The 24478-nt window shown below is 35.7% G+C and overlaps 2 protein-coding genes across 7 annotated transcripts in view; one reads left to right on the top strand and one right to left on the bottom strand.

The window, feature by feature from the left end:
- Nucleotides 1–14366, top strand: part of MTMR2 (myotubularin related protein 2) — a 93074-nt gene extending 78708 nt beyond the window's left edge. For all 4 annotated transcript variants that reach the window (XM_011926594.1, XM_011926595.1, XM_011926596.1 and 1 more), the window contains 6 exons: nt 671–856; nt 3355–3561; nt 6808–6900; nt 10292–10405; nt 12187–12363; nt 13054–14366. In XM_011926594.1, the coding sequence (XP_011781984.1) occupies nt 671–856; nt 3355–3561; nt 6808–6900; nt 10292–10405; nt 12187–12363; nt 13054–13215 (939 nt within the window). In that variant the 3' untranslated portion in view covers nt 13216–14366. The remainder of the gene's footprint in view (nt 1–670; nt 857–3354; nt 3562–6807; nt 6901–10291; nt 10406–12186; nt 12364–13053) is intronic.
- Nucleotides 14367–15751: 1385 nt separating this feature from the next.
- The window catches only part of CEP57 (centrosomal protein 57kDa), a 43427-nt gene continuing 34700 nt past the window's right edge, over nt 15752–24478 (bottom strand). For all 3 annotated transcript variants that reach the window (XM_011926589.1, XM_011926587.1, XM_011926588.1), the window contains 3 exons: nt 20413–20651; nt 19077–19221; nt 15752–17411 (listed from right to left, as the gene is read on the bottom strand). In XM_011926589.1, coding sequence (XP_011781979.1) covers nt 17181–17411; nt 19077–19221; nt 20413–20651 — 615 coding nt within the window. In that variant the 3' untranslated portion in view covers nt 15752–17180. The remainder of the gene's footprint in view (nt 17412–19076; nt 19222–20412; nt 20652–24478) is intronic.

Here is a 24478-nt window from a genome sequence, read left to right as displayed (position 1 = left end):
TGAAATATAAAAAGATTAAGTCCAGAAAAATTAGGTTCTTTCTAGCCATAGCTTATTTTGAACACCAAATATTTTCTCATTCTGTTCTGTAGATGTAGATTTAAGTCTTTGAGAACATTCATGATAGCATTCTGTGCTTTTATACTTGTTCTTTTTATTTAAAAAGAATTATGTGGTTAAAAATGAAGCAGGTCATTTTGATTGCAAGGAATTTATTTCTCAGATATGAAGATTAAAATGAGGTGAAGAGGCGGGAGGTGAAGAAGCATAGGTAAACCAGACATGTGGTCGCAGCACCTGAAACTTACAGTCTGGTAATTTCAGTATATATGAAAGGAAGTCTTCTATAAGAACTTATGCTTGGGTAGAACTTGAAGTATGGCTGGGAAAATTTAGTGCTTTACAATGTTTAAATACCCTCATATGTGTTTCACATTTAATAACGGGCCACACGAGCAAGTCAGAGTACGTATATATTCATTTGGTAAAGAAGAACATGAGGAAGCGAGTGGTTGTGCTAAATAAGTTGTCCTGAGCCATCCACACTTTCCCGTGGAGTTTTCCTGGTCTCCAGTAATATGTATCATCTTTTAGGCTATTGGATATTTTATGTCACTTGTCCACAGATGTGCATTCATTTATGATTTTCCATGATGTGTGCTTTTTCCAGGCAAAGGGTGGAGGTTATGAAAGTGAAGATGCCTATCAAAATGCTGAACTAGTTTTTCTGGATATCCACAATATTCATGTTATGAGAGAATCATTACGAAAACTTAAGGAGATTGTGTACCCCAACATTGAGGAAACTCACTGGTTGTCTAACTTGGAATCTACTCATTGGCTAGAACATATTAAGGTGGGTGTGTGTTACTATATCCCAAACAAAGATTTTCTCTACCCCTTTGTTTATATTAGCTTTTTATATTAGCAATGAAAAATGGGTAAATGCTTTGCTATTTGGAATTACTACTGAATTTTAATGTTTGAATTAATTGGTTTTTTATATTGTGCATTTGGTTCTGTTGTACTTCTTTCGTTCCCCCCTCCCATCCTATCTGAATTCGAACCATCCTTCAGATTCTAGTTCATATTTCATTTCTTCATAAAGTCGTCCCAGATCGCATCCTTTTCCATTTTCTCTGAACTCCTTACCCTGTTTTTCTATCTAGTCAGGAACTAGCCTGTACTTTGTTTGCTTTTGTGTGTCAACCAATGTATATTGCTAATTTATGAAGACCAAGACTGGATAAATCCTATATATATATTTTTGTCTTCTCAGGAGCTAGGGCAGCACTATCTGTGAATAGGTACCCAGTAAATATTAGTCGCATGGTATGTGAAAACCATTCTGATCAGGAAAATGAGGTGGAGTGGTTGCATGAGCCACACTGAGTGCTAAGTCATTTGCAGAGCACGTCAGTGCTAATTTACCTAACATGCTAATACAGTTATCATATTTTCAGATATGATCTGTCAGTAACATAACTCACCAAAATATAGACTTATGTAACCACATATATAAATATTATGAGGTAATGGGAAATGCAGTCTTTCATGATAAGAACGATACTTCTACTCACATTAAAATCTCTGAAGTTCAGACAGAATTGAAGAGAAAACCAAACTGAATTAAGAATTTTAAATAGACCACTTTTACTATTGTTTCCCTTTGAGAAGCTTAGAAGCTTGGAAATCACAAAGTGTAAACACTACTCAGCATGTTCATGTGGCCCATTTATTAAATTATGTGATGTGTAAATATACAGTGTTAGGCTTGATTTGGAACTAACATAAATGTCTGTGTTTGATTCTGAAAACTCCAAGTATTTAATTTGCAGCTACAACATGGTCTCTAAAAGGCTGGCTATAACAGAATCAAATTTCCCTAGAGGTATAAGACATACAGTTGGGCTAAACTACTTTATTCTCCCCCAATCCTTATCACACCAAGAAAGTTTATTCACTCAATCACTCTCTTCTGGTCTCTGTTCAAATATCACCTGAGAGAGGCCTTTCCCTGCCTCTTTACAAAATAAGAGTTCTACCGGCACTCCCTATAATTTCTATGGAGGGTTTTCACTTATTGCCATCTGGTATACTGTATATTTCCTTGTTTATTTGTGACTGGTGGGCCTCGCCCAAATAGAACGCAAACTTCAGTAAGCAGGAACTTTGTTCTCTGCTGTATGGCCTGTGCCTAGAGCAGTATCTGCCTTCTAGTAAGGGACTCCATAAATGTTTATTTAATGAATGAATGAATGATTACTACTTTGGATAACTCTTCCTGATCAATCGTAACTAAGCCTTTGGGTTAGTGATTCTTAACTTTGTATATGCACTAGAATTATAGGTAGAATTTATTAAAAGACTGAATTAGGATCATTGGAGAATGGGGTCTAGGCACTTCAGGCTTACAAATGCCTCTGATATATAGTCAAGATCGTCATAGTACCCCATTTCCAGAATATGCTTATACCTGTGATCCAGGGGAAGTTACCATATTTCCAAGCTTAATAATCTGTTTTCTTTCATTCTCATCTGTGTAGGTAGAACTATACTGTTTTTCAAGTATAATACAATATGGCCACTGCAGGGAAGAATAGGCTGTACTGTCCTTTTTATTTTTATTTATTTATTTTTTTAAGATACCATACTTTTTTGTTTTTTTTTTGATATATCTAATTATGTTTAGTTTTAACTCAAGATCGATTTTAGAAAAGGTAAGTTATTTTGTAAAGGATTTCTGCATATTTAAAAAAAGAGCTTAAGTTATTTTAAATAACAGATTGACATATTAATCTGTGAATTTTCATGCACAGTGTTACAGAAAAGTAGCTCACTCTAAAGTTTATACTGTGCTTGCTGTATGCTCTGTGACATAAAAATCTTTAGTCAAAACAATACAATAAATGCGACAGAATATTTCAAAAGAGATCCAGTATTATTGCTTTCAGGTACTTGTCCCAATTTGGTTTCAGTAAGCGTTGTTTCAAATCATAAAAAGGCTCCAATTTCCATATCAATTATTTTTATTTAAATAGATGATGGAATATTTGATGATTCTTAGAAACAGATCTCTTTAGAACTTTTCTAAGAAGAATCTTACACCATGATTTATTTAGCACCCAAAGGTACTTTTTATTTGGCTATTTCATTGGGCAAATTAATAGGAGTCAGCAATTATGAGGTTTTTCTAGTTTTAAAAGCAAAATGTATATGTCTTCTACCATTTAAAAAAATTATTCTTAGGAAGGGACAAATGTTTTTCCTCGTGTTATTGAAATAGTGATCCCTCATAAGCTGTATTAGTAAATTTTGAAGAAGGAAGTATTTATTAAAAAATCTCTTTTCCAGCTTATTCTTGCAGGGGCTCTTAGGATTGCTGACAAGGTAGAATCAGGGAAGACGTCTGTGGTAGTGCACTGCAGTGATGGCTGGGATCGCACAGCTCAGCTCACTTCCCTTGCCATGCTCATGCTGGATGGATACTATCGAACTATCCGAGGATTTGAAGTCCTTGTGGAGAAAGAATGGCTAAGTTTTGGACATCGATTTCAACTAGTAAGTAAGGAACCTTGACTTTTGATGCATTTCATACCAAGGCATGTGAAAAAAATACATTTTTAAAAATAAGATATTCTTCGAAATTGATCATTTATGTAGTGGGGCAAACGAATTTTTTTGCTTGTTTTGGAAAGCATTAGGATATCCCTAACATGACTAGTCTGGAGCCAGAGCTAGCTACTTGTCAAGCATCTGACCCGGTCTTTTCTGTGATCTCCACTGGGAAACATCAGATATCATTCAGTGATTGTCCACGGGTGTTTCTGGGCAGGCGTTTTCCTAAGTAATTGAAAAACTTTTAGAAGGGTCTTTACCCAGATGCTGTCTGTAATGTTAACCTTTAGTATCCAGTAGTTACCAGAGTATACTAGCAGTGTTTATACAGTTGTCCCTTGGTATATGTGGGGGCTTGGTTCCCAGACCCCATGAATAGACCAAAATCCACACATACTCAAGTTTTGAAGCTGGCCCTGCAGGGACCGTGTAAAGTCAGCCCTCTGTGTATGTGGGTTCCGCATCCTGCATTTGGCTGAAACAAATCTGCATGTAAGTGGACCTGTGCAGTGCTAACCGTGTTGTTCAAGGGTCAACTGTAACTTGAAAGGAACAGACATTTAAAGTTAGTCTGCTCTTTTGAACTTGAACTGTTAAATAAAATTGGGCACCTGGGGTGTTGATTCAGATGGCTCACATTTTGCCGCTCTCTACACAATGTACTTATCATGAAATGGCCATGTAAAACAAACTCTTACTTCAAAGAATAAAGTTTTAGTCAGCCAAAGCTGCACATGTTCATATAAATGTGATCAAAATCAAACATTTTGGGGTATTTGAAGTTGCTATGGATTCCTAAATTGCTAACTCTGGTTACCTACTCCCCCTTCTTTTTTTTTTTTTTACTAGTTATATTTTGAAAATAGAATTTTGACAATTAAAGGGCACCCAGGCAAGGGGATTTGCTCACAAGGTTAATGTAGAATAATGATTCTCAAACTTTTTGGTTTTAGGACCCCCTTTACATTGTTAACAATTATGGATAGCTTTTTTCCCCTAACTCCCCAAACTTGTTACCCAGAGAACTTTATGTGAGTTATATCTATCAATATTTGCCATATTGAAAATTAAATTTAAAAAAATTTAAAAATATTTCTTAATTTAGGAAATAAGCCTATTATATATTAACAGAAATAATATTTAAATGGAAAAATAGTTTCCAAAACAAAAAGTTTAATGAAAAGACTGGCATCGTTTTACAAATTTAATGAGTTTGGCTTAAGAGAAGATAGCTGAATTTTATATTTATTTTTACCTTCAATCTGTTTTGTGAGTTTTAAGTATATGAAGAAAATCTAACCACATACAGATATGTAAGTGGAAAAGCAGAAAGTATGTTAATAGCTTTTTCAGGGAATTGTAGATATTCTTCTTTGATACTATGCCAGAACTTGATAAACGGTAGTTTCTTAGAGGTTAGTTGTTATATGGAATCCAAAATCAAATTAATGAATTTTTTAATCATTAAATTCCATTAGTCTCGCTTCCATTTTGAATAAATCTTTTACCCATGTGTGGTTTTCTAACGTCACATATTGGTTATTTGGAAAGTACTGGCTTATTGAGTTACACAAATCTTCCAAATGTAAATGCATTTCATCATATAATACCTTAAAATCACACTTGTTAATCACCACCATTGATTTTGTCAGAAAAGCCTTCAAGTATTTTTAAGCTCATTACAGTAGGCAAAAGTTCTCCAAAAATTGAGTTTTCACTCAAAAGCTTGAATTTTTTCATTGACAACAAATACTGTCAGTAGTTTTCCTTTCAGTGATAATTCACATTGTACATTTTCAAAAAAAACTCTGTTTAAGTCTTTCTAATCACAGTGCATATATTGATTTTTCTTTCAAGTAAAAATGATGAGAAAGTATCTCCTACCATACTACGTGCAGCAGCAAAGAGTTACACATATTTCCCGTTTTGTCACACAGGCCATTAAAAAAAAGTGTACTTAAGGGATGAGATTTAATAAAATTAGTAATTTTTACTGCCTTTTTAAGCACACTGGCATAAGAAAAATCGAGTTTTTTCCTTTCTTTAACTGCGAGTGTCTGGTAGGGTAGAATACAGTGGGTACGAATGCAGTTTTAATTATAAGCATTGCCCTGCTTGATGCCTGCAGAGGCACCAGAATTTTTACCCTTCATAACTTATGCATCATTAGTGCAAATGCCAACACACTGAAAAAGGTAAATAATGTCTTAATAAATTATGAAAATAGTTTTGACCTCACAGCCCTTGGATGTTTGTGGGGCACACTTTTAGAATTTCTGCTTTGGGGTAAGGAGCAGGATTCTGTTTTCAGTTATCTGAGTCAAAGGTCCTCAGAAGAAATAACTGAGAAACCAGGTAGATGACTGCATGCTTGAAGGGTGGATGTCAAGCATTTTTGGCAGATTTTCTAAGATGTGTGCTAATACAGTTCCTCCTAATGAAGACACATTAGTGCTAAGATAGGATGGAGTACCCTTCACTCACTGGTCAAGGTATTAACAGAGAGTGGTGCTTTCTGAGGCCAGTGTCCATGTAACTTATTTCTCAAAGAGAGAAATTAAAATCTCTAGGACAAAAATCTGGCCTCTGAGTTCTGACTGCTTCCATCTTTTATTAGCAACCTTTTTAGGATCTGGGTTTATTAAATAGAGTTGTAATTCGTATTACAAGCACTTGTGTCAGAAAATATCTCAGCAGTTTGCACATCAAAATGTTAATAGATTTCTGCTCGGCAGGATAATGGGTGATTTTTTACTTACGTTGCAATGCTCTTTAAAAGACTCTGAAAAATTTTATGTATTTGAGACAGGGCCTCGCTTTGTCATCTAGGCTGGAGTGCAGTGGTGCGATCATAGTTCACTGTAGCCTTGTACTTTTGGGCTCAAGCCAGCCTCCCACCTTAGCCTCCTGAACAGCTAGGACTACAGGTGCATGCCACCACGCCTGGCTTTTAAAAATTTTTTGTAGAGATGGAATCTTGCTATGTTGCCCAGACCCATCTCAAATTCCTGGCTTCAAGTGATCCTTCCACCACAGCCTCCCAAAGTGTTGGGATTACAGGTGTGAACCACAGTACCCAACTTTGAAAATTTTTAGACTACTGACCAATTATTATTTTTTAAAAAAATTATTTCCACCAAAACATGAAAACTCCCCCAAAGTTCCTATATTTCACTCTTTTTGCTTCAGAGAGTTGGCCATGGAGATAAGAACCATGCAGATGCAGACAGATCGCCTGTTTTTCTTCAATTTATTGACTGTGTCTGGCAGATGACAAGACAGGTAATTTATCTGGCCTATTATTCTTATATATCTTTCAGTTTTCCTGTCAGAGTGGGGAGATTTGGTCACTGATTATCCTATAGATCATTAAATGGAAATTCTTGTAACATCTCCATGTCCATGTGAGAGCTATTATTTATTGTCATATTATGAATCAGGTTAAAGATTAACACTTGACAGTTTGATTCTATTAGCATTTCAATGAGTAGCATTGATAATACCTCCAAAGAGGTTTTATCCTTTGTTTTGAACAAATAGTGTTAAATAGGCTCACCTAGAAGCTCATTTATATACTGCTAAGTGGAAATAAAATAAGGTAGGTAGCACAAGCAAAATCAAATCTTTTAAGTAACTGTTAATTTTTTTTAAAATTTCCATCTGCTCATTCTGAAAATTTGTATTTTAAGGGAAAAATGTTTATATAGGAAGCATAACAAGGGGGGGCACCTATTTCATTCAGTTCTTTTTATTTTTTGGCATGGAGTGAGCTATTTTGGCTTTTAGAACTTCTAACAGATTTGAAATATTAATATAAATGAATTTAATCTTTTGGAAAGAGCAGAGGGGACTGAGAAAACACCTGGTTTACCATGAGATCACTTTATTAATGAGGCAAGGGGTCACTGTCTTAAAAAGATGGTTTAATTCTGACTCAAGAAAAACCATCTGGAAACCCTGTTGAATGCAGCTCATTGGGAGGTAATTGTTTACCTAAGGCTTTTATTAGACCCCAAAACAACTGTAAGTCTGAATTGTTTGTTCTTAGATTACCATATGAATTTAAAGTAGGGCAAGTGCTGGCTCTGCTTGGCTTTGGATCATATTTATTTAGGAGCATATTTTTAGCTTCAATAAAATACTATTTCAATAAAAGAAAATTAATAGTAATCAGGTGAAATAATCAATTATTATATTTAATAGTCCTTTGCCTCCATAAGCATTTCTGCATGGGTGAATTATTTAGAAACATGTTGGGTTAAATGAAGCATTTTCGTAGCTATGACTACAATATGATGAGACTAGTGTTTTAGCATATATACTGAAAAGGTGTATACAATTCAGTTTTGGTTTATAAATCAGACCTTCAGTGTGTTGGGAGGTAGGAGGAAGGAGAGGTGCTATATACCTAGTTTAACAAATGTTTAGTGCTTTCGTGGATTAGGTTTGACTTTTTCCTTTGGAATTGGCTTTGAGGCAGTGTATCAACTACCTAAATCCCTACAATCCTTTTTTGGATATGTGACCCAAAACACTAGGACCCCACTTTTGACTCTTACCATATTCAGTTTTAAATAACCTTTGACTGTTGGCAAAAATCAAATTCCCCATGAAAGGAGTAGGAAAGCTCTTTGAAACCGTGGTATTGTTGATGGTTGTGTGTACTGCTTTCCAAGGTGAATACCTTGAAGGAAACAACGTATTTGAATATCAGTTCTGATACATTTGCTAGAAAAAAAGCACATTTACCAATATCTTGCAAAGAGTACATGATAATCTACAGCCAACCACCCTGAATGCACCCATCTCATCTGATTTTGGAAGCTAAGCAGGGTCAGGCCTTGTGAGCACTTGGATGGGAGAAGAGTACATCATAATACATTTCTTCCTTAGTAATTTTAATTTTGTTAACTTTTTATATGCTCTATCTAAAAGTAGTTTAACCCTAATTTTGAGCATGGCACTAAATAAAATCAGTTTAAATCTGTATTTTTGATAGAACCTAAAATACTTTTATAGCTGTCTTTATTTTATGCACCTAGTGTTTTTCTGTATATTTTCTTCCTGAATATAAAGCATATTAGCTAGTCGTAACGTTTGTTAGCAATTATCAGTTTTATAAATACTTGAATACTAGTACAGAGACCTGAATAGCACATTTGTCAAAACAGAACCAACTATGTTATGATAGCCAGATTCTATACCTCTCCTCCTATTTCCATCCTCACCTCTGTCACCTCGGTCCTGAGATCAGGAAGCAGTTGTTGAAGGGCCTTTTAGATTTTAAACATGTAAATAAAACAAAATAGTTCTCTTCTGCTTAGGATTTTAAAAGCAATAGCTGCAGTTAATGCCCTGCTATTTTAGTTTCTTTGTGAGGAAATGCCTACTGATGAAGCTGTCTTCTCATAACTGAGCTAATAGTTTTGCCAAGAAGATGAAAAACTAATCACAGGCTTAGATCCTTGGGATTGCTATGTAGTGATTCAGGATGCATTCATATTTGGCTATATAATAAGGCTGTTAAGAGTGTGAACAAATACAGGAGATGGGATTTATTTTTTAAAGGAATAAATGGAATTTGACAGAGTTTTTTACAATTAGCTTTTTGTTGTGGAAATGCTTGGTCATCTGCTTCATTCAGCTTCACAGCCACAAAAATTATTCAAGGCCTACTAAGGGCCCTTTCTTGTTTAGGAAATCTGTCATGTTACCTTGTCTATACTTGCTAAAATGTAGGAAACTTCAAGACAAAGTTGTTTTCATCCCTGTTCCATTTACATGCCGTTTATACTATTTTCCTCCGCTATAAAGGAAGGGATCTAAGAAGTAAAAACTTGGAAGCAATGTGTATTTTCACAGTCTGCAATCTAAATATTTATATAATTTCTTACATACAGCCCTATAATTGGTAGAACCTTACATAGAAGCTTCCAAATAATTCTGAAATATTAGATAGGATGGATTAAACGAAACCTTCTAACTTATGGGGGTTTGTAATTTTTTATTTGATTAGTCCCCTAAAATTGTGTTGTGTAAAACTAAGGCATCCAGTCAAGCCCCTGGCTTGGGTTCGAGAGTGAATTTTCTTTTTGTTAGATGCTGTTAAAATAGTGGTTTACAAGGGACTCTGGTTTGATGGGATGGATGTTCCCTGAAAAGTTTAGGTCGGTGCAAAAGTAATTGCCATTTCAGTGGCAAAAACTGCAATTACTTTTGCACCAACCTAAGTATTTAATAGGTTGATTAACTTGTAAATTACCTGCCTTAGATGTTTACTTTTGTGTATTGCTAACATTTTCTGGAGACATTATTGGCATTTTTTTTGTGTAATCCTTAGAAAAAACAACTATGTTGCTGAAAATTTAAAGAATCTTAATGTTGTTTATGGTCATTTTTGGCAGAGAATGCCTAGAGTTGCCAGAATTGTGTAAGTCAAAATTCAGCCTGCAAGTTTAGGGTTAGCAGATATAGTGGATACAGAAACGTGGTCAGAAAAGTAGTAACAAGATGTATGAAAAAATCACACAAATAATGCCATAATGGTTTGGAATAATGTAGATTTGAATGTTTAACTTATTTTTAAATACTACCTCAAAGGATCTACCCATTACAGGGATGAGTATGCTTGAAGAATGTCTTAATTTATGTGTTTGTGATGTTCGATTTACAGTTTCCTACCGCATTTGAATTCAATGAGTATTTTCTCATTACCATTTTGGACCACCTATACAGCTGCTTATTCGGAACATTCCTCTGTAATAGTGAACAACAGAGAGGAAAAGAGGTAAAATATGAAACATGACCTTACCCATACTATCTCTACTGTATACTTTTCCCTAAAAGAATGTACTCTGTGATAGATTTCAACTGAAGTCATTCTTTTGGGTCATACTTTATCTTACATGCTATAATATTGATTGCTTCCTTCCATAGATCTGGAACTGATATATTCTGAAGTATCTTTGTCACAAGGCTGAAGGTGCTAGCTAGCTGTCTGCTATTAGTTCATGGGTGGGAAATAGTTTCTGCTAAAGAGAACTGAAGTATGTGAAATCTAAGGAGCACCAGTGTACCAATTTTTTCTATGTAGAATGGAAATCCTTTACAGTAGGTGCAGAAAAATTTAATTAGCAGAAAATGTATATTCGAGTGAATAGGCAGCTCAGATTCCCAAGTATATCCTATTTATGGAGACATTTTAGGTTAAGTTTTTGAGTTATTTAAGTTGTAGAGTAATACTGTAAAAAAATTCAAACACATAAAAGATAATATGTGGAAAGTTAAAGTTTTTTGTTATCCCACTTTTCCTCAGAGGTATCACTGTTAAGTGGGGTTGGTATTAAGAAGAAATGGTGTAAGGATTACATTTCAAGTTTTACTTCTTTCTCAAAACTTGTCTATTCTATGTATCAACATCTTAATCATCTTGATTAGTATTTCCCTCTGCATCAACTTTTATTCTAAAAAATGTGGTTATAAAGTAGTTTATGTTTTATTTTATAAAGCACAGTAGGAATAAGTACTTGCACTGAAGCCCAGTTGCTGGGTTCAAATCTTGGATCTATCACTTACTGTAACAGTTCGCTTGGGGAAGTCAATATCTCCTTTTGTAAAATTATGAAGATTTTTAAATAAGCGATACAAAATACCACAAGAACTGCTATGTAGTATTTCCTAGACTTCCTTAAAGGCAGGTATTAAATTTTTAAATTCACCTTATGTTTCAGTGCCTAGCATGCAGTAAATATTTCTATGCATAGCAGGCACTCAATAACTTAAGGAATGTTCATTAGAAATAGCATAACTAAGTTTCAAAGATAGTTTTATTTTTTGAGAGCCTTGGGTAGGAATCATTGATTTTTAAAAAAAAAAAAACTTTTGAAATTAATACTTTTTAAAATTAATAATAGGCATACCATGAAATTCGCTTTGATAGTGTATAGTTGACTGGTTTTTAGTATATCTGAGTTGTACAGCCATCACCACATTTTCATTTCAGAACATTTCATCACCTCAGAAAACCTGGTAATAGTCAATCCCCATTCAGCCGTGCCAAACACTAATGTTTTTGTCTCTGGATTTGCCTTTTTCTGGACATTTCATATAAGTGGAATCATTTAATATGTAAACCTTGTATCTGGCTCCTTTCCTTTAAGGTTCATACATTGTGTATCATTTCTTTTTATGGCTGAATAATAGTCCATTGTGTGGATATATTTTACTTATCCATTTATCAGTTGATGGACTTTTGGGTTGTTCCCACTTCTTGGCTATTAATGAATAATGCTGGTTTGAACATCTATAAAAAAGTTTTCGTACAGACATGTCTTCCGTTTGTTGGATAGGTACAAGAGTGGAATTGCTGGATCATGTGGTATCTCTTTGAGGAACTGCAGACTGTTTTCCAGTACCGTCTGATTTTAATATAAGTTGGTTTATCACTGAAGTCTCCAAGTCCACATCCTCTAAAGAGATTTTAATGACAAAGTACTTTTTTACAAATTTCATCTAAAGTGTAAATGGCTTATGTGGTGGATAATCTTTACCTATTTTTCCTGCCTACAGAATCTTCCTAAAAGGACTGTGTCACTGTGGTCTTACATAAATAGCCAGGTGGAAGACTTCACTAATCCTCTCTATGGGAGCTATTCCAATCATGTCCTTTATCCAGTAGCCAGCATGCGCCACCTAGAGCTCTGGGTGGGATATTACATAAGGTGGAATCCACGGATGAAACCACAGGTATGTGCTGTACAATATACAGTGGGAGTTTTCATTCATACAATGCAACTTTGTCTCCTTAAAAGCAGCTGGAAAGATTATCTGTGTATATTTGAAACTTTACTCTTTACCCATTGATAGTTAACAACTGTATAGTAGAAAAAGTACTATACTGGGGCAGGATAATCAGTATACCTGGTTCTTAGGACTGCTTGTATGACATCGGACAAATCACTGCTCTCTTTTCTTGCAGCTTCCCTCCTCTGTCTGGATAACCTCTAGGGGGTCTTGTTTTAATAAGCTGAAGAAAGTAGCTTTAGGAAAGTTAAAAGGTGAACAAAATTCTGGTCTACTGTGAATATGTTTATGGAATATTAATTACTTAGAACTGTTTAAGACTAAAAACCTGTAAATAATAGGGACTCTTCTGACTACCGACTTTTAATTGTGTTAATTATTTGTTGTATTTGGAAAAGTACCAGTTTCAGGAGCACCTACACAGCAGGTTATTCTCTGGAAATACTCAGGGGCACTGGGAAAGCCAGTGGAAAGATGAGTGGTGTCCCTAGTCCCTGTATTTAACTTCACTGATGGGTTGGAAAGGTGCCACTGGTTCCAACAGCTGAAAGAACATACACTGCAACATTTAGGGAATGATTTGACTCTTTGGTCAGATTTCCTAGTTGAATATTTTATGTTTTGCTCTTGCAGGAACCTATTCACAACAGATACAAAGAACTTCTTGCTAAACGAGCAGAGCTTCAGAAAAAAGTAGAGGAACTACAGAGAGAGATTTCTAACCGATCAACCTCATCCTCAGAAAGAGCCAGCTCTCCTGCACAGTGTGTCACTCCTGTCCAAACTGTGGTATAAAGGACTGTAAGATCAGGGGCATCATTGCTATACACTCTTGATTACACTGGCAGCTCTATGATGAGTAGAAAGTCTTCTGAATTTAGAACCCATCTATGAGAGAAAGTTCAGTCACTTTATTTATTTTAAATCTCTCTAGGATGAGTTTAGAACTGTAGCAGTGCAGGTGGCTTAAGTGAAATAACTCCATATGTAATTACATGATTATGATACTAATCTTTTAAGTATCCAAAGGATATTAAAATACTTCAATCCTGGATCCACAGTGGAAACAAGTTTCTATTAAAAGGCAAATGCTGTTACAAATTTTTGGCATCTGGTAATATTAAAACCATTTTAGAAATATACTCTGTGCTCACTGTGCAGAGGAATATTAGTTTTCAAACCAAAACTGAAATTCTGTGGCATCACATATATTGGGCCTTGATGTCATGACAGATCAAAATCATTTGATATCCCTTTCTCCATTCTAGGTTTTTCTTTTTTTCAGTAATTGATTTACCTTGATCACTTTTCAACTTCCATATTCTTCATATAGTAAAAGGCAAAGTGTTGAAGATACGGTGTAGTAGTAGTTGAAAATTATTGCTGTCATTGTTTACATACTTAAGACGTATTAGCAAGTTGATCCAAAATGGGAGGCCTTATAGATGTGCTTGGGGGAAGATGAAGGGCAGAAAGCAAAGAATTCCATGCCCTTCAGATTAGCCCAATTACCAGAAGCATCATGGAAGATATTTTAAAAACTATTCACTTGTTTTGTGTCTGAACACACAGAAGCTAATTGGCAAGTTTTTAAGAAGTATTTAAAAATCTCTTACTAGGATTGACATTTTTTCTGAAGTCTGTATAAATAGCTTATAGTGAGAAGTACTATGCTCAAATTTTACATTTTTCCTTTTGCAAATTCCATAATTTCCACTGAATAAGTCTACCAAAGAACACACTGCATGTAAAAGGTGTATTACAATCTCAAAGCCAGTAAAAGAAATCTTGCTTCACTGTTCACCTGCTACAAGTAAGAGTTTGGTGCTGGTAGAAACATTTGACTTTTATTCTATATAAGAGCCATATGTAATGTACTGTAACAAAGGAGCTTCTTGTCCCTTGGTCTTTTAATTAAAAGAAATTCCAACTGACTTTTAAACTTTGTTCTTGTCCAAAGTTGCCTTTTCTTTTTTCCCCCCAGAAATATTTGGAAATTATTGGAGGAATATGCACCCCACATGAAAATGTTCAATTTGTACCCATTTTCCCTTAACCAACACCCAAATCAAACAAAATATACAGTGTTTTTCTACTCACTAATTCACTATACAGTGAATTACTATACACTATACTGAACCTTAGCCTCCCTCTTGGTCTTGCAATGAGGAACTATAGTTTCTATTAGTATATCCAATTTAGCAAAATTAGCACCAAAATGATTTATTTGGTAATTGTGTGAAATACAAGCTTTTTAATAGGGCATTTAAGTGGCTAGCAAATCGGTATTAAACATTAAGCTTTCTACTCCAAGTATTTCACAAATGCATCTGCCATTTTCCTCATTTAAACCTTGATTATCTTGGCCTGAGAATGTAGAATGGCTGAAGAGATCAAGAATTTAAAGCTTCTAGTCTTAATTTACTTGCATCCACTTCAAATTCCAATCAAAAGCCAGGGGAATCTAAGTGCAACCCTACCACTTCTCTGCTGAGAACCTTCCAGTGGTTCCCCTCGCCTTCTGCAGAAGTCTCCAATATGGAGTACATGAACTTGAGCATTTAAGATATACCACTGGTGTGTGTGGGAGGGAGGAGGCATACTAGCACTTTTTATATATTTACACAAGCAAAACTTGTAAATATTTGAATTGACAGTTACATGTTTCATAACTTTATATGTCTGTTGGTTGTGCAGGTGTAATTTTTTCCCTTTTTGATTAGGGTTACAAAATTTAGAGACCAGTATGATTAAGCTGAAGCTCCTTAGCCTCCTTCGACCTAGTCTCTGCATACCTCAACTTTTATGTACCAGTGCTACTCTTCTGTTCACAACTGCCTCATGTAATCTGCAGATTCCTGCTTCCCCACTTTTGTTCAGTCTATCTTGTGCACCTGGAACAACTGTTCTCCCTTGTGACTAATTACTCTTTTCTAGTGTTTAGGCATCACCTCTTCCTCTGGGAAGTTATCTGATTCACGACTGCCTTCGCTGACATCCTCTGTGCCCTCACAGCACTGTGTATATGGCTACTACCACTGCAATTCACCACATTATATTGGAATGAACAATTCACCTGTCTACCACAAGTCTGTAAACATAACTTACTTGAAATGAATTGCAATAAAGCTGTGTTACAACGTAAGTGGATGGATGACACATTCCTCTACTGTAAACTTGCAGATAAGAAAACTGAAACAGTATTTTTTCACTTCTCACCTGAGAGTACAAAAAGCTGGAGTAGATCAGTTTGAATCCTAGTTGAGAAATGGGGTGGGATTTAGCATCATTCAATCACCCTTCTCCTAATTAGGACTCAGAGCCACTACAATTCAAATGATGGTTATACAATTTAATGACCTGAAATTCAAACAAGGAGATAACAGCAGTTTTTAATAGTTGAAATGGTGGTTGACACATATATTTATCATGTCACCAGTGCACTGTTTCTCACTTCTCTTGTGTCTATGGGCTCACAGTTATTAATTCGATCAAGCTACAAACCTACTCATTAGAAAACTGGACACACAAGCACAAGTTTACAAGCCACAAATACCCCAAAATCTACTTAAGGATGCTAAATTAAAGCCTGTTACTGTAGTATCTTGTATCATGAGGAAATCTAATATTCTTGGGCTCTCTCTCTATGTAAGCATGAGTATAGCAACTAAGTACTAGTTTTTTCTCTTCATCAGTACATTGATGTCCTATTTAGAAATGCATTTTTTGAGAGCTTATCACAAAGCCTTTATTAACAGGCTGTTAAGGAAAGTTTCAGTGTTTCTTTTAAAAAGGTGCTTTATTGACTTTAAATTTATAAAAGGTTAACATGTCTTGATCTAGTTGAAATTATGATTTATGGCAACATGATAACAATTATGTGTACAGTTCATGTTCCACTCATACTGTACACCAGTAAAAGCAAATATTCAAAGGGTTCTCTAAGTTTCAAGATTAAAAACCATAATGCCTTGACTGAATATCATGATTACAAAACAGGTGTTAAGAACTGTGAAGGTATATGCTCACAACATATCCCTTCTCCCATTCTCACTTTATTCCAAAATCTCATTTCACTGACAATTTGTTTATACTTTCAAAAATCCTTTTATAATTTTTACAGATATAACTCAAAATGACTGCTTGGGTCTTTAAAAAAATTAACAGATTAAAAAGCAATACAAGTGCACTTAATACTGATCAAAGTCTGAAATGCCAAAAAGCAAAATAAAAATCATCTGAAATATATGTATATATATTTAAATCTAGAAAAACTTCACCAATAGTAGAAGCAAAGTATGTTTAATGGTTGCTTTGGAAAGGGGAAGTGGGCACTTCATGCCAGGGAGATTTAAAAACGAGACTTTTCAAGCAAGCACTGCCTATGGCATAGTCTCATATTTTGAAAATGTAAACCTAATTTTAAATATAAAGAACTATTTTTTAAAAAATCACACCCACAAGTAAAAAACTGGTAATCTGTTTACAAAGTGCAATATATCAGTACAGCAAACTCATCTCAACAAAACAAGATTATGTGTGGTTTCTCAGGCTTTAAAACCCCCCTGGTTTCCATTTAAATGCTTTAACATTGAGTCATCCTGCATACATGAAAAGCCTGTGTAATGAAGCCTGGGTCCCTTAACACCTGCTATTAATTAATTCCAACATAAGTGAGTATGAGACCTGGGAAGTAAATTGTCATCATCTGATTGATGAGGTACAGAGTATCTGAATAAAATTTCTGACCTGGTTATGAGTCAGTAATCCCAACACAAACTACTGCTTTGTAGTGAATTCTGTATGGTTTGCATGTCCTTCAATAACTGAAGATTTTTTCTGCCTTTTTCTCCAGGTCTCAGTTTGGTAAAATCTTTCTTATTTGTGGTCCCTGTGATTCCAGAACGGCCACTGCTGTTTCCTTCTTCATCAAGAGTCTTTTTGGTAGCTTTTAATTCCTTCTTCTGCTTCTCTAACTTCTGTTTCTCCAGCTATACCAAATAACCAAGGCAGGAAGGAAAAGGAGAATTTAATGAAAATATTTTTTTGTGACAACAAAAAGTACAAAAGAGTACCTTTTTCTGGTTAACTCTCATGCTAACTGAAACTCAAATAATACATTCTAGGCTTTTTTTAAAATTCAAAACCTACTGCACTAGTCATTTAACACTTAAATATCAATGTAAATAAATATATGCTTAAATATATATAACAATATACAAACAAGTAAACCTGGGTGAACAAATTCTGGTTGTCCTAAATTAAGGCAATATTGCCAAAGTACAGAACAGGGCGAGTGAGAAACAAGGGGAGTTGAAGGAAACTCATGGAGGAGGCAAAAATCAGACACACAGAAAGAACGGGAAGGATTTTCACAAATGGGAGAAGAAGAGAAAGGCATTCTAGAAACTAGTCTGAGGAGGCAAAGAAGCAATTTCCAGATGGATGAACAGATGTAATTGGTAATGTATTAATACTATGAAAAGAATTTGATTTTTGTTCCATTATTTTAGAATAATTTAAAATAAGGGAGCTTTATTTTTACTTTAGTCAAACTGATGCTGGCATGTTGGTGTTCCATTAGAATAAGTCTAATTAGTATAAGCAACAAATTAGACCATTACTCCTTACTCCTACAGGAATACTTTGCTTATATTTCTTTTTCATACATGAACTTTGAAAAAACATCCCAAGTTTTAGAGTTGAAAAGACTAGTTTCATCCCAGCTCTGCCATTTCCCAGTGAGCTGGTACTTGGGCAAGTTATTTAATGTCGCTGAGAATTCCCAGGAAATGTGGCCTAGCATCCTCATCTATGAGAATATACCCATTTCATAAGCCATTTGTGAAAATTAGATGACACACTCAAAGCACTTGGCACTGGGTCTATCATATGGCTACCAATCAACAGCCAACAAACCTGTTCTGCTCTCTGAACTTCTCAGCCTTCTCCATTTCAGTCAGTGGAATCACCATCCTGCCTAACTCCCTCTCCTTCTACATGATACCCAGCAGCAAATAACCCCAATATTTTTTTGACTTCCAAAATATACCTCAAATCTGTTTACCTCTGCCCAAACCCAACTACTGTCTTGCTGACCACCTCTGATATGTCTATAGCTGATCTCTCAGCCTCTCTGCCTTGATCCCATCACCTACCCCTAGTCACTATAGTAATCTCTTAAATACCTGAATCATGTTTCTCTCTGGATGAAAACCCTTGAGTGTGACGTCACCATTGCATCTAGTAGATACTACATTGTTGGCTGATATAAAATGATTAGTAACATAAATACATTTCACATATTTAATGTTTGACTTACTCCTTTGGAAATAGAATTTCCCAGGTGCTTTTTAAACAAACTTACTTGGATAAACTCAGAACTATTTAAATTCATCAAATAAGTTAAAGCTTATTCATAAAGAATATTAAATACATTCAGTATTTGAAAGATGTATCTTAATTGAATACGCTAAGTGACTAAAAGTGTCTTCTTTCCTAATCCACTTACCAATTCTTAATGAACAAATGTCTTCAGTAAAGAAGTATCTCCTGTAGATATTTATGATACACTTAGTGTCATAATTTAATATTTGAATTAAAGTGTATTTTTTTTCTTAATCATTAGAAACTTGAGCGAAGGAAAACTGAGTTACCTGGGCTTGGTATTTTCGAACTTTAGTTATTTGGTTGGCTTTTGCTTCCATCCTTCCCACTAATGCCTCCAATTCACACTCTAACTTGTCTTTCAGTTCAACGGTTGGTGACTCCTGGATAAGTTTTGCAAGTTGCTGGTGATCACTATATACAAAGCAGAAGTAGAACGTGGTTAAGTTTTCTATGTTTCATGGCTAGGTCTATTATACCTTACTCATTATGGGGTTACTGCCCCATGTGTTTAAAAAATGACTCCATTTTTTGAATACAGCAAGAAATTTTTTTTTGAGATGGAGTCTCACTCTGTTGCCCAGGCTGGAGTGCAGTGGCGCAATCTCAGCTCACAACAAGCTCCACTTCCCAGGTTCATACCATTCTCCTGCCTCAGCCTCCTAAGTAGCTGGGACTACAGGCGCCCACCACCATTCCTGGCCAATTCTTTTGTATTTTTAGTACAGATGGGGTTCACCATGTCAGCCAGGATGGTCTCAATCTCCTGACCTCATGATCACCCACCTCAGCCTCCCAAAGTGCTGGGATTATAGGTGTGAGCCACTGTGCCCAGCCTAGATCAAGAAATTTTTAATTGAAAATATGAATTTAAAAGTTCAAGAAAGGCACTGGAGGAAAATACAAGAGTTCTTAATTTCAAGGTTAAATCTTTATATTCATCTTTTCCCCAAAAGAATACTGTATATGTAAAGGAAAGTCTAGAGATGAATTTTGTTCTTCAGACACCCATGTCCTAACTTATCAGTTAAGTTTAGCTAAAATGAATGTAATGTCAGGCACCAGATAATGATGTAGTACACAACAGACCACATATACAACAGTGATCCCATAAGACTTTAATATCATATTTTTACTGTACCTAGGTATGTTTATATACACAAATACTTACCATTGTGTTACAACTACTTATATAGTATTTAGTAGTAGAGTAACATGCTGTATAGGTTTGTAGCCTAGGAGCAATAGACTATAAGATTAGCACACTCCTACAGGCATAAGGAAAAAAAAATCGCCTAATGATATATTTCTCAGAGCACATCTCTGTCATTCAGTGATGCATGACTGTATATCATAAGTTCTCAGACAAAGAAATACAACTTAAACATAAACCTTGGTCTTCAAAACATTTAAAACAGTAAGAGAGAGATTTTACCCTTATTAGTTGTATTTGTTAAAGTCCCAGTAACTTGGTTGGTGTAAGGATTGTGCTCAGCCATACTTGCTCAATGAAGTAAAGTAAGAATAATAAAGTCAACAAGTTTTTAAAAACTGAGGTTTTAGAGCTAAATTGAATTAAAAAACAAACAACAAAAAACAACTCACAAGCTCATTTGCCCAAATTCATCCTGTAAAGTCTGTAAGACTTCTGCTAGCTCCTCATTAATACCGTTGGAGGGAGATGTTACTGACAACTTCTTACTTTTACCACCTCGTGAAGATACTTGCTTTGCCAAAGGAATACTGTTGATGACTCGATCATTGCACAAAGCTTTACTGTGTTGCTTCATTAGATGCAAGACAAGCTGAACATTGGCTACCACGGCATGGCTAGGACTTGTGGACTAAAGGAAGAAAAATGATGAAAGAAGTAACTGAAGTTATATTCTCTACACCACTTTCTATTCCCTAAGCCTAGGTAAAAAGAACTCTTCACCCCTCAAAGTACAGTATATAAATCCTAAAATTATTCTGATCATGATGTTCTTCTATTTGCAATTCTCTGATATAAATCCACTAACTATAATGTTTCGGAATGGAAAATAAGGCCCTACATCATTGAGCTGCAACCTACATTTCCTAGCCTCATGTCCTATCATCCTCTACTTCTCTCCATTTTGTGAACAAACCATATTTGCAGATGACATTTTTTGGTGTGTTAGCAATATTTATATCATTCTTTAAAACCCAGTTCAAATATATTATTTTTAAAGGCTTCCTTAAAACTGCCAGGTAATCAGTCCATCTCAGATCACCTATAACACTTTACATATCTCTCTCATATCATTTATCATAATATATTTTAATTGCTTTTACATATCTATTTCACCTGTTAAACAGTGTACATCCAGGTGGTAGAGACTTGTTCATTTCTCTATCTTGGAATAATAGGAAGCACTAAATACATGTCTATCACATGTGTAAGAAAAACCTGATAAGACTTCTCAAAAATATTTTGTTTTTGTTTTAAACACTAAACTAACAATCTCAATGTACTATTCCATTTTATAAATAGATGGTTGGGCTTACTTGGCTCCATAAATATCATTCGACAGCATATTTAAAATGCAGGTTCCTAGGCAGCACACCAAACTCACTGCAGAGTTAAGAGTTTGGAAATTTGTTTTCAAGTCCTCCAGTTGATTTTGATTAGCCAGATTTGGAACCACCATGCTAAGGTAAACATGCTTTCCTTCTAATCTTAGTTCCCATTGTTAGCTAGCAAATTGAATACAGCAGTATTGTATATCACATCCAAGTGGGAGTTTATTACATCAATGCAAGGCTGGTCCACTATTCAAAAATCAATCGATGTAACCACTATTTTGCTCATAACTTGTAATATATATTTATTATACTAGTTGCCTATAAGTGCACTTTCAGTATACAATAATTTAAAAAATTATCTTGTTCCTGTTATTTTTCTGATTATATTAATATGCACTTGACCCTTGAATAATGGAGGGGTTAGGGGCACCGACCACCCATGCAGTCAAAACTCTGCCATAATGAAACTATTTTTTTTCCTTCAACTTTTAAGTTCTAGGGTACATGCATAGGTTTGTTACACAGGCAAATGTGTGCCATGGTGGTGTGTTGCAAAGATCAACCCATCACCTAGGTATGAACCCCAGCATCCATTAGGTACTCTTCCTGATGCTCTCCCTCCCCGTTGACCAACTCCCTCACCAAACCGGCTCCAGGGCATGTTGCTCCTCACTATGTATCCATGTGTTCTGATCATTCAGCTTCCACTTATGCAGCTGAGAACTATAAAAAAACTTTGCCCTAAAATGTAACTAATAGCTTGCTATTGACTGGAAGCATTTATATTATGTTTTATGTATAAACTATATTCTAAAAGTAAAGTTAGAAGAAAATATTAAGAAAATCCCAAGGAAGAGGAAGTATATTTACTATTCATTAACTGGATCACCATACAGGCCTTCATCCCCATTATTCACTGTTGAGTAGGCGGCAGAATAGGGTTGGTCTTGCTGTCTCAGCAGTGGCAGAGGCAGAAGGGGTGGAGAGGGTGGAGGGGGAGGCAGGAGAGGCTAGCACATTCTGTGTAACTTTACAGAAATACACTATAATTTGTCTTGACTTTTCTGCCTTTTCATTTCTCTAAAGATGTTTCTATATGGTACCAATTCTTCTTCCACCATTTGCTTTAGTTTCAGTGATGTATCATAGAAGGGTCTGTGTCATAAAAGTCAAAAGCAGGCTGGGCACAGTGGCTCATGCCTGTAATCCCAGTACTTTGGGAGGCTGAGACGGGTGGATCACCTGAGGTCCGATTTCGAAACCAGCCTGGCCAACATGGAGAAACCCTGTCTCTACTAAAAAAATACAAAAATTAGCCAGGCATGGTGGTGCATGCCTGTTGTCCCAGGTACTTGGGAGGCTGAGGTGGGAGAACTGCTTGAACCCAGGAGGCAGCGGCTGTAGTGAGCTGAGATGGAACCATTGCACTCCAGCCTGGGTGACAGAGCGAGACTCTGTCTCAAAAAAAATAAAAAAGTGAAAAGCAGTCTTGAATAATTAGAACCCTTCTGCCAGACTGTCTAATGTCAGTGTGTTTTCTGACATTACTTCTACGTTGTCTTCCTCATCTTGTGGCAATGGTCTGAAAGCACTTGTATCCATACCAGTCGTCTTCTGTTAATTCCTCTGTCATGGTGTCTACTGACTCTTGAATTTCTCCAAGATTCGTATCCTGAAATCCTTCACTTCCAACCTTTTTTTTTTTTTTTTTTGCCATATCTACAATCTCTTTCATGATTGGCTCTGTCATAAATCCTGTGAAATCATGCATTGATCACCTGGAGAGTTTTCTCCAACAGGAATGTATTATTTCAGGCTTGACGGCTTTCATGACTTTTTCTATAAAAATGATGGCATCATCTTCAACTGTGTAATCCTTCCAGACTTTCATAATGTTCTCTCTGAAGTTCTCTTCCGCAGCATTACGAACCCTTTTTACAGTGTATGTAACGTGCCTTAAGAGGTCCTTATGCTCCCTGATCTAGAGGTTGAATTAGACATCTTGTGTTTAGGGGCAAGTAGACTACTTCCATGCCTTTGGTGTTGAACTTCCATGCTCCTGGATAGCTAGAGGCAATGCCTAGTATTAAGAAGACTTTAAAAGGCAGTCTCTTACTGGCATTACTGGCAAATTGCTCCCTGACTTCAGGGACAAAGCATTGTTGGATCAATGCTTTTTCTAAATCCAGTTTAGAAAAAGGGTTCTCAACGGGGCATTCTTGTCGTAAACCCAAAGACTGGCAGTTGGGTGTATTTCCCCTTGAAGGCTCAGGGATTAGCAGCTTTATAGACAAGGGCAATCCTGATTGTAAATCTGATTGTGTTTTCACAAAATAGTAGATTTAGCCTGTCTCCTCTTTCCTTAAATCCTGGTGCTGACTTCTCTTCCTTACTTATAAATATCCTTCATGGCATCATGTTTTTCCAGAATAGGGTACTTTTGTCTGCATTAAAAGCCTGTTCAGGAAGATACTCTTTCTCCTCAATGATATTCTTAATGGCATCTTAGGACTCATCTGCTGCCTCTTGGTCAGCAGAAGCTGCTTCTCCTATCTTGACATTTTTAAAGCCAAACCTCTAAAACTATCAAACTATCCTTTGCTGGAATTAAATTTTCCATCTTTAGATACTTCACCTTCCTTTTAAGTTGTCATATAATGACTTTCCTTTATCTCAAATCATTATTAGAGTCCATAAATATGGCTTTCTTATAGCAATCATGCATCCACATAAAAGCTGCATTTATAAAAAGCTATTTTGCAAAAAGCACAAGGTTTTGGCACCTGCTAGAGTGGCTGCACTGGTAGTTTCACGAATTTCCTTTTTTTTTTTAAATTTTTTTTTTAAGAGACAGGATCGTACTCTGTTGCCTATGCTGGTACAGTGGTGCCATCATAGCTTACTACAGTCTTGAACTCCTGGGCTAAAGTGATCCTCCTCCCTCAGCCTCCCGAGTAGCTGGAACTACAGGTGCACTCCAACATGCCAGGCTCCTTTGTTGTTGTTGTTGTTGTTGTTGTTTTACAATAGTCCTTCAGCTGGATTCATTTATTTTGAAATGGTGAACCACTGCAGCTGCAGACCTCAATCTATGGTACATAGCAAGCAATGCAGCTTTTTCTTG

Source organism: Colobus angolensis, unplaced genomic scaffold (genome assembly GCF_000951035.1).
Source record: "Colobus angolensis palliatus isolate OR3802 unplaced genomic scaffold, Cang.pa_1.0 Scaffold7, whole genome shotgun sequence".
Classification (NCBI taxonomy): Eukaryota; Metazoa; Chordata; class Mammalia; order Primates; family Cercopithecidae; genus Colobus; species Colobus angolensis.
Note: the sequence above shows the minus strand (reverse complement) of the source record. Positions and strands in the feature narration are given on the sequence as shown.